General features: G+C 33.4%; 2 protein-coding genes across 2 annotated transcripts; one reads left to right on the forward strand and one right to left on the reverse strand.

Moving 5' to 3' along the window:
- Positions 1-9,455: 9,455 nt before the first annotated feature.
- Positions 9,456-14,703, forward strand: LOC105184940 (uncharacterized). Its single transcript, XM_011144074.3, has 2 exons — positions 9,456-10,583; positions 13,629-14,703. The coding sequence occupies exons 1-2, from the start codon at positions 10,551-10,553 to the stop codon at positions 14,304-14,306; spliced, it is 711 nt and encodes a 236-aa protein (XP_011142376.1). The 5' UTR covers positions 9,456-10,550; the 3' UTR covers positions 14,307-14,703.
- LOC112588660 (histone-lysine N-methyltransferase SETMAR-like) lies at positions 14,626-16,609 on the reverse strand. Its single transcript, XM_025299322.1, has 2 exons — positions 15,728-16,609; positions 14,626-14,662 (listed from the first exon to the last, which is right to left on the reverse strand). Exons 1-2 carry the CDS (start codon positions 16,405-16,407, stop codon positions 14,626-14,628), a joined length of 717 nt encoding a protein of 238 aa, XP_025155107.1. The 5' UTR covers positions 16,408-16,609.
- Between the last annotated feature and the right edge of the window lie 2,624 nt (positions 16,610-19,233).

The raw sequence follows: 19,233 nt of genomic DNA on the forward strand, positions 1-19,233 counted from the left end.
AACCATTTTTGGGTAATTAAGTGAAAATATCCCTTACGCGCGATATTTATATCTATTTGCCGGAACTTCGCACATCATGTTCTCTTCATGTTGTCTCATGTTAAAAGATAATGAAACAAGATATTCAAGATATGTAACTACATGACATAACATATTTATATATAAGAATAATTATTATTATATTATTATTACATACATATGTATTTCTTTTATATTATAAGTCATAATTGTGGGTTGAGAACCGCATTATATCTTAAAAATTATTACAAATTATCCCAGATAGCACAAGATGTCCTATGAACGTCCATTTTATGTCCATTTTACGTTCGCACGTCCATGAACGTGAAATGGATGTCCATCGTATATCCGATTTTGGACTCATCAAAACGTCCATATTAGGACATCCATAGGATGTTCAATGTTGGACGTCAATGGTCATTATCCAAACATTTTTATAGTGAATTTGATTGCTTGCATTAATGCGCACTAAGTATGCTTTAAGGGTTGTTTAGATTTCGTTTGCATATATATACAGGGTGCTAAGTTTCAAACGTAACAGGTAAAAAATCTCGAAAACTATGAAAGATATTAAAAAAAGCTAAAATACGTGTTCCGTGATTTCGAAGGGGAAAGAGAATGACATTATCAGTTTTTTCTTTAGAGGGCATTTTCAAGGACTATTTGAAGGTCAACTTAATTTTTTAAAACAGAAAGTCCAATTTTTTATTATATCTTCTTTTTCTACCAATTAATTTTAACAACTTGTGTCTGAAATATTTTTTATTTGCCTAATATTTTTTGAAATATTTAAGGAAAATTTGGTAACTTTTTCAACTTATACAATATCTCGCTAACTATTCGTCGAAAGAAAAAATAATATTAGACTTTTTTACTTTATTTACTATCAAGAATATATTACTATAATAGTGCCCTAACTTTTGTTAATTTAATAATTTTGAAATTAAATTTTATATATTGATATAAAAATAAATATTTTTTGCATTTCAGAATTTTGTTATTGTTGATAAACCATTCCTTTACGTATTTTTGAATATTTATTTTGCTTATAATTACGAATAGTGGAGAATTGAGAATGATGTCCATTTTAGATCCTTGGTTTGGATATTTTATGGACGTCCAGAATTGTGAAAAATGGACATCCTATGAACGTCCGCCGGATTTTTTTTTGACGTCTTATACGTCCCGAAGTCCAAATTCGAACGTCCACTGGACGTCCGTGTGTTATCTGGGATATATACACATCTAAGTTGTAAAATATAACCAATAATTATGTTCACAAGGAATATAGTAATACTTTATCGTAACATGAAATATACACAGGATATCCCATTTTAAATGCCGTAGGCAAATATCTCGAAAAATATAAAAGATACGGAACAGCATTTCAGACAAGAGTTGTTTGGTTTAAAGAGGGACATAAGACAAAGAGCAATATTATTTTGTTTATAGATGACGCCACTTTTGAGATATTCACTGATCATCATTTTCCTTAAACAGAATCCCAATTTTTTATTATATCACCTTTTTTACCAATTAATTTGAACAACTTTTGTTTGAAACAGTTTTTTATTTGCCTAACACTTTTTGAGATATTTAACGAAAACTTAATATTTTTTTCAATATTTAGCTTACAATATCTCAGTAACTATTATATTTGTCAGAAGAAAAAAAAAGTGGGTACTACACATTTTACTCTATTTGGTCTTTAGAATATGCTGTTACAATAGTGACCTAACTTTCGTTAACTTGATGATTTTGAAATTTCCAAAGATTGCTCGAGTGGTTGCAATGTTTCTCCAATCATCCATCTCGGGGCGCGCTCACTCCTCAGATTTCTATAATTAATAACTCGATAATTATTGCGAATATCGCAAAACGGTATCAGGCTCTTTTGTTCGCTTTAATCCGTTTTACGCTCCCGCAAGCTCTAGTACTTTGTACTAAATATGTATATGTATATAGTACGTATCTTGAATATTTCTCTCATTATCATCCTTTATTATGATAAAATATGAGAAGAACGTGATGTACGAAGTATCGAAATAAACGAGTGCAAATAGTGTGCGTAAGGAATGTTTCTACTTAATTTTACAGAACTGGTTTTTTCGAATATAATTTTATTATATGTGCGTAGATTCAGTATAAAATAATCTTCCATCTTGTCGTAAAAAACTTGAACATTTTTTTAAATAATAGTAAGCGATGTTACAAAATATAACAGTTAGAAAACTTGTTTACGCAAACATTGTAAAGTATACTTCAGACCATAATAATTTCATTTAAAAAATTGTACTCACAATATTCATTCCAAAGTAAAAAACAAAAGTTTTTTTTTTTTTAAAGAGATATTTCATTCTCTAAAAAAGCATTTATGAGCGTTTATTAAAAAAATTTATTATTAAAAGAATTCATATCCTTGTTTTAATCTGGATTTCAATATATCTCAAGTTCGTGAAAAACGGAGAGAGATCGCTTCTTTACCTTTCTTTATAAGTAAGAAACTCAAAATTTTTCTAATAATTTTTTTATTTTCATTTAAATTGGAATTTTCTTTTATTTCTTATTTCATTGAATACAATAGTCGGTAATAAAAATAGGAGTCTCTGTTTTAAACTACGAAAATATATCAACATTATATAAATTGACAAAAGGGAAAAGTTTCTACAATATTTCTATTTCAATTCCAAACAAAGAGATTATGTTTAAGATAAAAATCAAATTTCCAATTGGTACCGTAATTGGATAACCAATTTTGGAAGAAATTTAGAAATTTTAACTAAAATTTATAATATATTTAGGAAAATCCTGAGAAATTTCTATGCGAGGCCCTTCATAGACCAGGAATATAATGAGCCTTACAAAAATGGCGAACTAGGCGCCGTGGAGGAAAAAAGATGAAAAGGAAGGAACAATATACATACACTTTCTAATAATTACGCATTTGCATTTACTTATTAGGTATACTTGGCGACTCATTAAATAAGGTCCATGTATTGCGTCATCTTCGCGTGATCGTCATTCCCTACAATAACAAGCGTCGTTCCCAGGCTGGACGGACGCGTTTGTCGCTTTAAATAAGCGATATAAGAATACGGATCCCCAGGAATTCTTCCATGTGGGTCACAAGCGCGGAGTGTCTACTGATAACGAATGCCTTGAAATCGCTCATCGTTATAATATAAATTAGAGACGATTAATAACTTTTCAACATATTTCTTCAATTTTTGCACTTTGCAACTTTGCACTTTGCACTTTCGTAATTATAAGATTGAGTTTTTGTGTGAACAATAAATCAAGATAGGATTTAACTTTGATGAAACTGATGTGAAAAAGGCGCGCATCGATGCGAAACGATGATTAGTAGACACTCTCCGAATTGTTTTACGGGTATACAATTATTGTTATTTAAACGATTCTAGATACACACACATACATACATGTATACACATACATACATGTATACACATACATACATATATATACATATATATACATATATACACATACAAACGCTCCGTAGATGTGTCTTACTTCTCTATATCACGAATTGCACAAAATATTTTGTATCCTATACTAGATGCACACCATATTTCTAAATCTCACTGTAAAAAATTATACATATATATACATATATATGTATATATATATGTGTATATATATATATATATGTATATATATATGTGTATATATATATGTGTGTATATATATATATATAGAACATATACGCACTATGCCGACTAAAAAAATATATGTATTACTATCGAATGAGTTAGACATATACGATAAATCTATACTCGATATGTATTGCGACCAAAAGTTCTTGTGATGCTCAACCGAGGCATTGATTAGCTGGTTAGAGAGTTTGATTTTACTCGACAATCAATATATTAAATCGCAATCTACATATACATACATACATATATATATGTATACATACATACATACATATATATATGTGTATATATATATATATAAGTATGTATCGCATATGTATATATACACACATATATATATATACCTATTATACTTCGATACTTTTCTCTTATTACTCGTCGCCCTGTACTCACAAAGCCTTTTCGTCGTCAATTTAAAGTTCGAAAGTTCCCGACTCTAGGAATTCGTAGCAACTTTAGCGATTAAGAAATTACAATTTTCATCTTTTACTGTTTTTCTCCCTTCTTGTGCTTTCCCCTCTTCTTCCTCTTTTTCTCCGTCTCTTAGATTAGTTAGACTTACTTCAAACTTATCCCGTTATTAAACTCAAAATCTTAACGTTATACGACAAGTTGTCGACAAGGCTTCACGAATTCACAGTTCTGTGTGATTTACTCGCATTACGGCCGAAATCTGTACTGAATATATTCATACCGAAATATTAGTTTTTATTATCAAATGGGGATAGGAAGATTGCGTCTTAATCAAATTATATATATTTACGAGATAGCAAATTGTTCAGTCTACCGATACGAACTGCGCACAATGCGATTACATACATACACAGGCACACAAAACTCCTGAATTAGCGAGCAAGGCATATAAGCGAGAAGAAATTCTGCATGTATACATATAAAAGAACGAGACGGTAACACGTTCCAGAAAATTTTACTATTTTATTATTTGTTGTCCGCGGTAAAAATTTCTAGATATATATATAAATTTTTTTTTACGTCTGAGGGTAAAAAATCCTTTTAAATTTGATTTTATTCCTTTAAATTAAATTATCGATCCAAGCTTGTATGCGAAAGAATTATTATCGCACGTATAACTCGTTTCTAGTTACTCGCGATCGATTTTTTGAAGTACTCGTCGCAAAAAAAATATTGTTTTCTCATGCACATCTAAAACAATTAAGTATCTGATAGCCACAGCGCACATATAACGATTTCCCTCTTACCTTCCATTGGCTCCACTCTCACCTTGTAAAGCTGTCGAACGTAAACGTCTCGTGATTTTTCTTTTCCTTGAATGCTGTCCTTCTCTCTTCACATGTATTAGGTGTTCCGGTTAGTTTCGAGGGATTTTTAACAAAAGAAATACGTTTATTTTTGAGAGACGTTAAATTATATTTTATTCAAAATATTTTCCATCGTTAGCTATAACTTTTTCCCACTTTTCGAGCAACAAGTGAATTCCGCGATAAAAGAAATGTTTGTCTTCCGAAACAATCCACTCATCGAGCCAGTTTTATATTTCTTCATATGATTTGAAGTGCTTGTCAGCAAGGCTGTGCTACATAGATCGAAATAAGTGGTAATCGGAAGGTGCACAGTCTGGTGAATACATGGCGTAGGACTTCTCATTGAAGTGCCGATAATACATCCTTAACTGTTTTTGCAACATGCAGTCGAGCATCGTCGTGCAACAAAATTATTTTGCGTTTTCTTTAAGCTATTACTGAACTTTTTAGTTTAAAACTTATTCTAATCTAAAAAAATTATTCTAATCTAATTGTTGTTGATAACGCACAGCGGTGACTGTTGATTCGGTTGTAGCTATTCATAAAACACAATGCCTTTCATGTCCCACTAAATGTACAATAAAACTTTACTTCCGTGGATGTTACGGAGTCGATGTCGATGGTTGGTTTAGACTTATCCACGACTTTTTATGCTTAGAATTATCAGAATAGATCCATTTTTCATTTCCAGTTATAATTTGATACAAGAATTGCTTCTTTTTGTGACAAGAAAGTAATGAAGCAAATGGTTAAACGATTTTGAATAGCCAATTCAGACAATGTATGTGAAACCCATTTGCCTTCTTTTTTAATCTTTTCCATTGCAAACGATCTGAAACGGTTGATTTACTAACATTTAATGCTTCAGCTAGTTCTTGAAACGTTTGAGCTGAGTTTTCATCCAATAATGCCTGCAATTCGGCATCTTCAAACTTTTTCGGTTGACTTGAACGTTCTTTATTTTTCAAATCGAAATCATCAATATCAGTACTCGCATGTTTTAACCGATGGAGAAAAGTCAGAATAAGTCTCTGACAATTGTGAGATGAATCGATGGGCTTCAGCCGTTTTCTTTGAATCGAAACAATAAAGTAGTAAAAGTCGGAAATGCTCTTTACCATGCTCTATTTTCAATCGCACAAGAAGTGTGATTATGTTCACGAATGCACATGCCAAGTGTCAAATTATTTATAGAAATGTCCAAGCTTTAAAACGGCGTACCAATTTTCAAAATATCTCTAGTAGATTTGTAGCTATAGCCATCTATATTAAGCCTTCAAAGCTGACCGAAACACTTAATACATTGCCGTTTCATTAAGAACCAAACACATCATTTTTTTTACTTTTTTGCAAAAAATTTAAACGGCTACTTTAATCAGGTCTCAGTTATTTTCCCCTTCCTCTCCCCCTGCCTAATTCCTCTTACACATTGCATTATCAAGTTGATGCGTAATGATCATGCGAATTCATGAGCTAATACATTCCTCAGTCATGTCTCATGCGATCAACTTATATTTTATATACTGATGTTCGCCAAACCGCAAGAAGGTGATTCTATCATATACAAACCTGGGTTGGTAATACAATTTAACCCTTTCGCTTCGGCAGTCCAGTCCGCCGAAATGCCGTCACTGAACGGAAGCACGCACCAGAAATATGCACAGTGCGCGTGGTTTTTGTATATACGCTTTTCTAAGTCTTAAATAACAACTGTGCTTAATAGAACAATCGTTGCTCTAATATAACAAGTATAGTTTATATTTTTAATATGAAAAGACTTATACAAAATTATATTAGTTATTCTAAAAACATTAGACCAATTACACTTTACATATTTTTAGGTATTTATATATTTACAAGACTTTACGATTAAATGTTTAATATAATTAATAATGTAACGCAAATTAGTTAATGTATAATTAGTTAATATATTAAATCTCTAAAAAAACGTATATTAAATATCATTTCACTTTCGAATGAATTCGATAGATTTTTTGGAATGAAACAATAAACGATCGTTTTGATGTCTGAAGTATATTACGTAATACGTTTTGATGTCATAATAACAAAGAATAGTTTTAATATGTGATTAATCCAATATGTCAATAAAATCAACAAAAAATATTCTGCCGATGACGAAGAATTTATCATCAATTACAGATGGCACTTGTATACACATCATATGGATGCCGGATATATCCGGCGCTCGTGCTCACAGGTCGTCGCGTGGATGCCGGATATATCCGGCGCTCGAAGCGAAAGGGTTAAGGAGTCTTTTACGTTCAGATGCCCGAAAAATATATTAAGGAATTTCTTCTGGAAAAATGCAATGTATCGATGTACGCACAATTATATATAAATTATATAATTTATTATATAATTTATATATAATTGTGCACTTATTATATATAAATTTAAGGGAATATTGAAATATCCTTAGTAATGACTTAGGAATTTCATATCTTTATAACTTTAAACACGCTTTTTTCGAAATCATGTATTCGAAATTGACGTGCAAAATTCCTCAAGGACTATTAAGAAACGATCGACTCTTTAAATTCTTTTACATATTTTCAATATACGTGTATCAAAGCCATGTATTTCATATACTTTACAAAAGGTTGAAAATTAACAAAATGGAATCAATGCAAAATGGAAATTGTATTTTTCTCGCCGAGGAAAATAAATTTCACATATAATAAAAAACATTAAATTTTAAATTTCAAAAAATCCAAGATTTATGTCTTCAGTATACATATATAGATTAAAGATATATAAAAAGTTTAAAAAATAAATCGATTCAACAGTCTTCGAGGAATCTTGCACACTGATTTTGAAAGTATAATTTTAGAAAAAAATGCGTTAATGTGGAAAAATGTAGCTTTGGACAAAATAAAAATTTCACAATAAACATTATTTTTTAATATTCCTACTTATATAATAACCGTGCCAAGTTATGCATACATACATACAATTAATGTGCTGCGCAACTTTTTCAGAAAAATTCCTGGATATAGCCTATTTTTTCGGGCATCCAAAAAGTCCTTTGATCTTACGATTCGACCGAAATTTCGTTTTGTAGGAGGCTATCGTTCTATTCCTCCTTTTTCCAACGTCGCATTTCCACGTCATTGCTGCAATTATATTCACAATTTTGAAATTCGTTTTTCATGAAAAAGGGATTAGTTACCCTTATTTGAGAACATTTCATTTCTTCATTATTCGACAATACTTACACACGAAATGACATTTTGCACCATAACGATACTTACGTTTGAGTGCTGAAGGATAATGATAGCACGACGATCCGATCCGACTCGATCGGATCTCCTCAACTAGAGAGAAGATAAAGACGAGAGGAAAAAAATCATAGCTAGGAGAAAAGACGATGATCTTATATGAAGAAATTATAAAGTTACTCGAGCGTAATTCCATCGTGACCGCCAATGATCTAGATGAAAACTTGCTCATTGTGCGCCCGTTGGGCTTCTTATTGTAAATTTACACTGCATAAATATATATACATATATATTTTACTTTCGTGTATACATTCTGTTACCCACAGATAAACTCTTTTGTTAAATAAACCAAGCGTCCTGATCGTAACAGAAGCGACGGAAAGAGGAATCTCCACCATACCGTGCGAGTTTCTCTTTCTTCCTAAGGTGAATATTTCAATTAATAGCAATTGATGTTTCCAGTTTATGACAATTATATTCATTTTTCTTGATAAAGCAGCTGATATACAGGGTGTCCCATTTTAGATAAATCAATCTCGAAAAATATAAAAGATATTAAGAAACATTTCAGACAAAAGTTGTATGGTTTCAAAGGGGACATAAAATAACTATATCATTTTGCTTACAAATGGAGCCACTTTTGAGATATTCACTGATCATTACTTTTCTTAAATAGAAACCCAAATTTTTTATCATTTTTTTCTACCAATTAATTTTAACAACTTTTGTCTGAAATATTTTTTTATTTACTTAATATCTTTTGAGATATTTAGAGATATTTAGAGATGAAAACTTGCTAACTATTTGTGTGGTACGAGAGTTTTTTACTCTATTTGGTCTCAAGAATATATTATTACAATAGCGTCCTGACTGTTGTTAATTTCATGATTTTGAAATTTCCAAAGTTGGTAAGTTAATAAACTTAGTTAGTTAGTTAGTGAGATTATTAAGTAAGTTAAATATTAAAAAATATTAAATATTAAATATTATCGAATTTTCCTTAAATATCTCGGAAGATATTAAGTAAATAAAAAGAATGTTTCAAACAAAAGTTGTTCAAATTAATTGGTAGAAAAATATGACATGAAAAAATTTAGGTTTCTATTTAAGAAAAGTAATAATCAGTGAATATCTCGAAAATGGTGCCATCTGTAATCAAAATGATACAGTTGTTTTATGTCCCCTTTGAAACCATACAACTTTTATCCGAAACGTTTCTTAGTATCTTTCATATTTTTCGAGATTCTTGTCTGACTCATTTAAAATAGGACACCCTGTAGATCCATATTTGTCTTAAACATTCTTACTCTAAATTTTATACATTATCGGTTATAACAAGTTTCGAAGAAAATAAAAAGTCATAATAAATGCTGGAACATCGTAATTACTATTGACAGATCAAATAGTTTACTCACCAACATCTTAAAGATTGATATAATTCAATATCAGACATCTGTTTGTTAGTTCTGTGCAATTATTGACTTCTTCAAAAGTAAATTGTCGATAAAAGAACAAAACTAAATTGTCATGTCACACGCTAAATGATACCTCAGTTATTTCTGAGAAAATATAAATAAATCACAGTATCTTCCCATTAATTAGAAAAACATAACACAAGTAAAAGTCCATATGCTCAAGCTCTTCAATAAAATCAACTTTGTATATTTACCGTAAGACATAATTGATTTATTTTAGCACGATGACGTTGCTCGACAATCGATCGTGACATTCGCTTAAAATATACAGCGCTCGATCGAAATGGCACACGCACGCTATGAAAACAACAAATAGAATAAGCGCTTATTCTCAAAGAACGAGAAGCCATCGCTCTATGTTTCCCGATACGTTTGGTGCTCGAAGAAGAAACTCGGAGAAACCGACCCGCGAATGTAATATACCGTCCGCTGATTCGTCGCGTTACGACAAATCGAGTCTTCACACGAACAAATCTTAAACGACTGCGGCGGCGGCGACAGCGCATTTTTCGGAAACACCTTGACCCATCGTGAAAAAATGATCGATGAGCGAATATCGCTCTCGAGCAACGCGCGTAGCGTTAGGAGCGAAGGCGATTCCCGGTCGCGAAGCAACCATGCGTGCCGCGACTATCAATTCCGTTGGGCAACTCGGCGACAGAGGCGCAGGCGAAAGACAATGCATATGTGGATCCCGCGAAACCAATCGATCGCGGTGGTGTGTGTATGCCTCTTACGCTGTTGGATCGCACATTAGTATAAAGGGGTTTTGAAATCGGCGGAGGCCCTCAGTCGATCGCCGTTCAAGCCGTCTGAAGAAATCGTAAACCGTCGTTCACCGGGAAGCACACGCGAAGCATGAAGCTGCTGGGATACTGCCTGCTTCTTTGCGTAAGTACCATCCCGATCAATCGGTCATCTTCATCTGTCATGTTGTTATTAGTATTCACGGCGATTGCGAATTACTCTCTGCGACCTCGCGTCCGAATAAGCGCTTGTATTTCGCACGAATATCAATTGAGAGTTTAATACAAGACATTCTGAAAATAATTGAGAGAAATAAATAATAATAATATTTAAATTCGATTAAGTAATGATTATTTAAATCTAAATATTAATAATTGCTTAAATTATTAAAATACTTATTGATATTTTTGATCTATCGAAAGTAATTCTCATTAATAGTTATCTTCGTTGAAATTATATTGACGATTTTGCAATTTGCTTTGCGAAGGCGCGTTGATTGCGGAAAAAATTCCACGCGTAAAAGAGGCAATCAGATCGTAAGTCACTTTTCTTTGACAATATATTTTTACATCATTCGACAAAGGTTCGCTTAACGAACCAAGAGACACGATAGTATCTCGCATCAAGTGTACAGGGTGAGCCAAATAACTTATAAGCTATTTTCTCCGAAACTACTAAAGTTATGGATTTAATTTCTTTTTACATTAAATTTTTCACATAAATTTTACATTAAATTTTTTTTACATTAAATTTACATTAAATTTTTTTATTATTTGGACAGCTGTCATCAAAATTAGTAACTTTTATTTGAAATATTTTTTTTATTTTAAAGAGTTAAAAGCCCGTCCCCTTTTAATCCCTTAAAAACCCCCATCAAAAATTATTTTACGTCAAATAGTCGGCTCTCTGTTCTATTTAATGTAAAAAAAATTCAAGCCCATAATACTCCAATAGTCTCGGAGAAAATAGCTTCTAACAAATTATTTGACCTACCCTGTACAGCATACAAGAATCACAGGATAAACGCTACCATAACCTGTTTCCCTACAACATGTCAACTTTCAGCAAAAAGAAAATATTTTTTTTTTAGTAGAAAAGTATTTAATGAGTATTCAATGAGACAAATCACAATCACAGAATATTTCTCACGGTAATTTATACAATGGACATGAAATTTACATTTTCCGGAAACTGTATGAACGCATTGTTTGATTATCGGCGACGGGGTTTCATTTCGCCGAGCAACCCGCGATTCTCAGGTCTTAATCGCGCGAGAAAGAAAACGTCCCACGCGATCTCAAACGTGATCATTACCGTCTCGTAGTGAGAGGTTCTAACCGATAAATAGTGCTTATTCTTAATCAGAGCGTAAAAATTACCGATCGCAACTGTTATTACCCGCGCGACTTATAATTTTCGTGAAAATGAAAACTACCGTGCGAAGCCGGTAGATTCAACGGGGATATGTCGTAAGGTACGATTATGTGTTGTATCACCTGTCCTCACCACGTTACAACATCACAGTCCGATAAAATTCACCTCACGGGAAGAATACTACACCCGACTGTTAAACGATTTTCCAACTCTAACCTATATTCTCTTCTTTTCTTTTCCTCTTTCAAAGCTCCTGACTATTCACTGTGGACCTCTTGATTCATAATGTCGGCAGCGAGAAAATATGCGTTCAAAAATTGATTGTTGGAGCAAGAAAAGTATTCGCACAAACTGTTTTGCGCAGATTTAATGCAGCTGTCATTTTATAAGCATATTTACCAAATACGTTGAAATAAAAATATATGTCTATAAGATAACAGTTGCAATCGATCGAGAAAGTTTGAAAGTAATCCGAACATTTTACATTCGCTTTCCAACAATCGATAAAGTAGTGTAAAATGAACACGAGATGTAGTCTACCCTTTTAACATATTCGTTCTCATGATTCTGTCATGATTACAATTTTACGATTACGATTATTGATTGTTAGAGCAAAAAAATAAGATATTCGGGCTATTTTGCAGACTTGTTCGATGTAATATAGGTGTATATGTTCTATGAGTATATCTATTTATTTCAACGTATTTTGCAAGAACTTTTAAAATGTATTGTATCTTCTCAATTCTGACGTTGGAAATCAGGATGGCCGCAGCGAGAAAATAGAAGCCTTGAGGAGTTATATATAGTCAGGAGAAAAAAAAGTGGGATTTTTTATTCTTTTTTTAAACTGAGAGGTTTTCATTTTTTACAGATACATACATTTGAAAAAGTAATTTTAAGAATGTCCAAAAATTTTTTTAAATCAAAATTTTAATATATAAGCTCGTAATAGTCAATCTCCGCAGATGCCTTTTAAAAAATGTAAATGTGCGGTGAGCAACGTAACTGAAAGCCTAATCATCCGAAATTAAAACAAACAGATTTCATTAGTATATGATAATAGCTAGTGATTAATCGTTCGGTTTTGCAAAATATTGATTAATAACAAAATGGCGACTCTTTAAAATTAATATTTTGATTTTTATCAGAAAAATTGCTTATTTTTTATCTTAAAACGAAAAAATATTTATCGGAAAAATAAATCCATCGATCAATCACGAGATGTTTATATCTAAAATAAGTACATAAAGTTTCAGAGTGAACAGTGCTGTAATTTTTAAGATATCTTGCTCACCGACTTTAAAAATGTCATTTTGAGAAAAACGCGTTTAAAGTTTTAAAAGTAAATAACATGTATTAATTTTTTTGTAACTTATACAGTGTTGTCTATTCCAGGCCCATATACTTTAAAATAAAAAAGTAAAATAAGTGAGAATTCCCAGGTAATCACAATAGAGTTGGAAGGCGGAGCAGATGTTTCAATGGCTCTCCGAGCGCTCGGAGGAGCGTATGCATAGCAGGCTATATCTCGGCGAATGTTACTCGAATGAACTTGAAATTTTTACAGAGTATTCTTGAAATAATATATTTTCAGAAAAAAATATTTTTGAAAAACCGATATTTTCGACCTTACTGACTGTATATAACTCTTTAAAGTATTGCATTTAGACACGACATCTAATAGATTTCATCATTGCATACACACACAAGCACAATATAATACAATTCGATGAAAGCAACAACCATGACGTAACGCAAACTCAATATTCAACGGAAACAACAAACAAAAAAATTCTACTAACTTTTCACACGCAGCTCTTCGCCACGAGAGTGCAACCCAAGCCGCAGATAACGAAACTGTTCCCGGTGGAGGAGCTGTTAACGTATCGTCAGCAAGCGAACAACATTACGAACCAGCTGGTGGACAAATTTCTAGGAAAATTACGCACCACTTATGACCTGGTTCTCCGTCAATACAATACCAGCCACGTGGAAAAAAACCTGATAAAGGGCACGCTCAGTCCCGACTTGCAGCCTTTTAGACTGTTCTGGATCAATCAAATCAAGCAGGACAACTATACGGATCTCCAGTACCCCAACAACACATTCCTGGAGCATGTGAAATCGCTATCGGTACCAAAAGATGAGGAGAATAAGATGAACACAAACAGTCTCCAGAAGGAACCGTCCATCGAAGTAAAATCAGCGACTAAAGTGAGCGCGAATAATAGAAGTCTGACGAGCTCCAACCAGACGAAAACGCTGTTCGACGATCGGCTCAATGATGTACAATCCTTGAAACTGTTAGAGCTGCAGGATGAAGAAGTGTCGGATGCAAGAGCAGAAGTGGAAATCGTGACGCCGGGAACGACCGTGCGGCTTTCAACAACAGTGGGTCAGCATCTGCTCGAATGGCTTAGCTCCATTTTCGGTCTCACTTACAACATTTACACGAAATTATCGACCGCTGCCTGTAGCCAAGCAACTCACTAATGATGCAGCGACTGCGGGAGAAGTGAATATATAATATATCTAGAAATAATATTCAGAGTAGAGGAACACGCGAGAGAAAAGTAAAGAAGGAGAAAAAAAATATATTTTTCTTTTCTTAAAATATTTCTGCGTTTCTCTCGTTTTGAAGCGCGAAATAAAAACGCACGTTGCGTTTGTTACGAGACCGCGTGCGCGGTGGCTAACACGATGTAAATGTAAAAATTGCGAAATCTCGGAATATCACGATGTGGAAACCTCACTGCGGTATTCAAGTAAACGCACTGAATATGCGGTAAGATATACCCGTAATTTTATACCTTTATATCACAGCTTTATACGTGTTCACGTAGCATGCTCTAAAGATGTATATATAAATAAACAGATGAAATTTATATATTAGGGGATGTAAAATATTAGGAGGTTAAATTAATTCTAGTCTTATTTTGTCAATTTTTTCATCTTTATTTTAAGGAAATGGTTAAATTTACATCAATTGAAATATCTTCCGTCGTTAGCTGCGTCTTTTTCTTATCTTTTTGGCAACGTAGCGATTCCGCGACGATAGAACGATTTGTCTTTCGAAGTAATCCAATCGGACATCCATTTTTACACATATTCGTAATTATTAGAGATGTGCGAACTATTCGAATTCGATTCGATTCGAATCCGAATCCCTATGATTCGAATCCGAATAATCCGAAAATCTCGAATCGCGAAGATTCGAATACGAATCAAATATATTAGCGTTTGTGCATATCAGTTATAAAACGGGCCCTCTGGGCCTGTATATTTGAACCCTTAACTTATTTTTAATTAATTATTAATTAATAATGTTTAATTACCGTAATTAACCTAACTTATAATTAATAACTTAATTATAAATTACTATAAATATTTAAATATATATTTTATTTTAAGATAATATTACAATATTAATATTTCCTTTCATATTAAAATCTTCCATCATTATTTGCACGTTTAATATACGAGGGTAGTTTGATAAGTCAGTGACTTTTTTAATAAAAGATATTTTTTTCGGCAAATAAGCGTTTTATTTCTCAACGTAGTCTCCTTTTAGCTCGATACATTTAGTCCACCGTTTTTCCAATTTTTTTATTTCTTCCAAATAATAGGTTTTCTCAAGGCCCTCAAAATAGGCGTTTGTTTCAGTGATGACCTCTTCATTCGACCCAAATCTCTTACCGCCCAGCCATTTCTTCAGGTTTGGAAACAGGAAATAGTCGCAGGGGGCTAAATCTGGCGAATATGCTGCATGGGGTAGCAGTTCGTAGCCCAATTTATGGATTTTTGCCATGGTGACTACACACGTGTGCACCCGTGCATTGTCCTGATGGAACAGCACTTTTTTCTTCGCCAACTGCGGTCGTTTTTGCTTCAAATCAATATCGAATCTGTCCAAAAGCTCTGAATAATATTCGCCGGTGATCGTTTTACCCTTTTCAAGGTAATCGATGTGAATGATACCGCGTGCATCCCAAAAAACTGTGGCCATGACCTTGTTGGCCGACAGACCCACCTTGGCCTTCTTTGGTGCACGTTCACCCGAAGAAACCCACTGTCTTGATTGTTCCTTGGTCTCTGGTGTGGTGTGATGGATCCATGTTTCGTCTACGGTAACGAAACGGCGCAAAAACTCGTTCGGATTGCGGCTGAACATCGCCAAACACTCCTTTGAAATGGTCACACGGTTGCGCTTATGGTCGAGTGTGAGCAATCGCGGCACCCATCGCGCGGATAGCTTTTTCATGTCCAAATATTCATGTAAAATGTGATGTACCCGCTCAGTTGAGATGCCTACAACCTCAGCCACTTCACGCACTTTCATTCTCCGATCGTCCAATATCATTCCATGGATTTTATCGATGATTTCTGGCGTGACGACCTCTTTTGGGCGACCTGAACGTTCGGCGTCACTTGTGCTGGTACGACCACAACGGAACTCAGTAAACCACTTCTTAACCATTGAAATTGATGGTGCAGAGTCCCCATAGTATTTATCAAGCTTTGCCTTGGTTTCGGTGATGGTTTTTTTACGCAAAAAATAATGTTTAATCAGCACACGAAATTCACTTTTTTCCATTTTCGTTAAAATTCACGAGGTTGTCTGCTTTCAATGGCTGTCAAACACTAACTAAATGGCGCAGTTTGCCCAAACTTGTACAGTAGTCTATTAATAGATGGCAGTTGACGGGAGCAGTGCTGCATTTAAAGTTACTGCGCGGAAAATTCAAAAAGTCACTGACTTATCAAACTGCCCTCGTATGTTAAATTTTTTAATGGTTCGATTCGATTTGATTCGAATTCGAATGAAATTTCATAGATTCGATTTGATTCGAATTCGAATTTAAAAAATGAGATTCGATTCGATTCGATTCGACATAAAAATTCTTGATTCGCATATCTCTAGTAATTATTGAAGTGTGTATCTGCCAAAGCGAGTTGCATCAATCGGAATAGATAGTAATCAGATGGTGCTAGGAGAAGCTGGGAGCGGAAGGATTTCCTATTCGAGCTCTAACAATGTTTATTTAACGATTGAAGCAACATGTGGACAAGCATCATCGTACAAAAGAATCACTTTGCGTCTATTGCTGACTATCGCTGGTCTTTTTCGCATCAATTCATCATTCAATTTGTTCAATTGTTGCTGGCATCGCTCGTTGTTGTTTCATTCGGTTTTAGAAATTCACCACCATACCTTCCTACCAAATACAGAGCATTGCTTTGTCATTGTGAATGTTCCGTTTTGGTATCGATGTTGATGATTGTCCTCGATCAACCCATAATTTTTTCGCTTTGGATTATCAAAATAAATTCACTTTCCATTTCCAGTTACAATTTGCGACAAAAAACTCTTTTTTCTGTTTGGCAAGCAAAGACATAGCGATATTGAAATGATTTACAATGTCAATTTCATTCAATTCATGTGGAACTCATTTGCCTTTCTTTTAAATTTTTCCCATGGCGTGTGGGCTTTTAGAAATTATTGACGTTGAGTTGTCCAACCAATTATTTTTCCGTTTGAACGGTGATTTCTTCCAATAATGCTTGCAATTCAGAATCTTCGAATCTTTTGCTTGACCAGTATGTTCTTTGTCACTCAAATCGAAATCACTACTTTTGAAACATTGAAACCAAAATTTAATATGCGACTGTAAAAAATCATTAAAATTATGCTTTTTTCGGGAACCTAGATAGATGTTTCACCTTAAGACAAACATAAAAGTCCCATATTGTTTTACGATTTTACAACAGTTATCGAGTGATTAATGACAGAAATCTGATAAATGAGCACGTGCCGAGATGGATGATTGGAAAAGTATTGTAGCCACCCAGGCAAGAGCACTCTATTCAATTATTATAAAAACAAAAATTGTATTGAAAAGAGGAAAGTTTGCAGTTCTTAATGGATATAAATATAATTTTAAAGAATGTTAGTACACCAGTTTATTTTGCTGATGAAAAATATGCTATTGATCGAATAAGCTAATGAAAAACATTTCCAAAATGCACATGATCTGAATTTATACGAAATTCCATTCTTTTAGGAAAACTCGTAAAAACATTTTCTAACGTGTAGTCTTTAATATTGACAACCTTTTTAATGGTTGCTACTAAATCTGAGAATCTTGAGAGAAATCTTGAGAGAAATAACCGTTTTTGCATTTCCGGCAATTATCTTTAATGTACTCCCGAAGAAAGAAGTCACATAGATTTAAATCCGGTGAATATAGTGGCCATTCTAGTCCTACCTAGACAAAGTTGTTAAAAATTAATTTTAACAACTTTTGTCTAAAACATTATTTTATTTGCCTAATATTTTTTTAGATATTTAAGGAAAGTTCGGTAACTTTTTCAATATTTAATTTACGATGTCTTGCTAACTATTTGTGGAAAGAAAAAATGATACTAGACTTTTTTACTCTATTTAGTCTCAAGAATATATTGTTACAATAAAGCTTTAACTTTTGTTAATTTATCGACTTTTGGAAATTTCAAAAGCATCAAATTAACAAAAGTCAGGACGCTATTGTAACAATACATTCCTGAGACAAAGTAGAATAAAAAAGTCTGGCACCATTTTTTCTTCCGACGAACAGTTAGCGAGATATCATAAGTTAAATGTTGAAAAAGTTATTAAGTTTTTCTTAAATATCTCAAAAAATATTAGGCAAATAAAAAATGTTTCAAACAAAAGTTATTCAAATTAATTGGTAGAAGATGTAATAAAAAATTGGGATTTCCGTTTAAGAAAAATAATAATCAGTGAATATCTCGAAAGTAGTGTCATCTGTAAACAAAATGATATAGTTATTATATGTCCCCTTTGAAACCATATAACTTTTGTCTGAAACATTCTTCCCTAAAATGTTGCGTTTAGAAAAAATCGAATGGTATTGGTGGTCTGTGACACCGTATATACTAGGTGCGCAACTAAGTTTCCGGGTTTTTTTGATCAACGAAAAATAGAAAATTTCAAGAGAAATACAAAAAATGGTTTATTCAAAGTATCGTCCCTCGCTAGCTACACATTTTTGCCATCTCTCTGGCAATACATGAATACCGCGACGATAAAACGATACGTCTTTGGACCAAAACCACACATCCAACCAATTTTGCACTTCTTCGAAATTGGCCAAGTGTTACCCAGCCAAGCCATGCGCCATCGACCGGAACAAGTGATAATCGGAAGGGGTCAGGTCTAGCGAATACGGCGGGTGCGGTAGCAGATCCCATTTCAGCGTCTTGATGGTATCCTGGACGATGGAAGTGTGATGGCATGGAGCGTTCTCGTGCTGCAATATCACTCGTTTATGTCTCGTGTCCCATTCTGGCTGTTTTTCGAGCAATGCATGGTTCAAATTGATCAGTTGTTGTCGGTAGCGATGTCCATTGACAGTTTCTC

This window comes from Harpegnathos saltator, unplaced genomic scaffold, assembly GCF_003227715.2.
Source record: "Harpegnathos saltator strain DR-91 unplaced genomic scaffold, Hsal_v8.6 scaffold261, whole genome shotgun sequence".
NCBI lineage: Eukaryota > Metazoa > Arthropoda > Insecta > Hymenoptera > Formicidae > Harpegnathos > Harpegnathos saltator.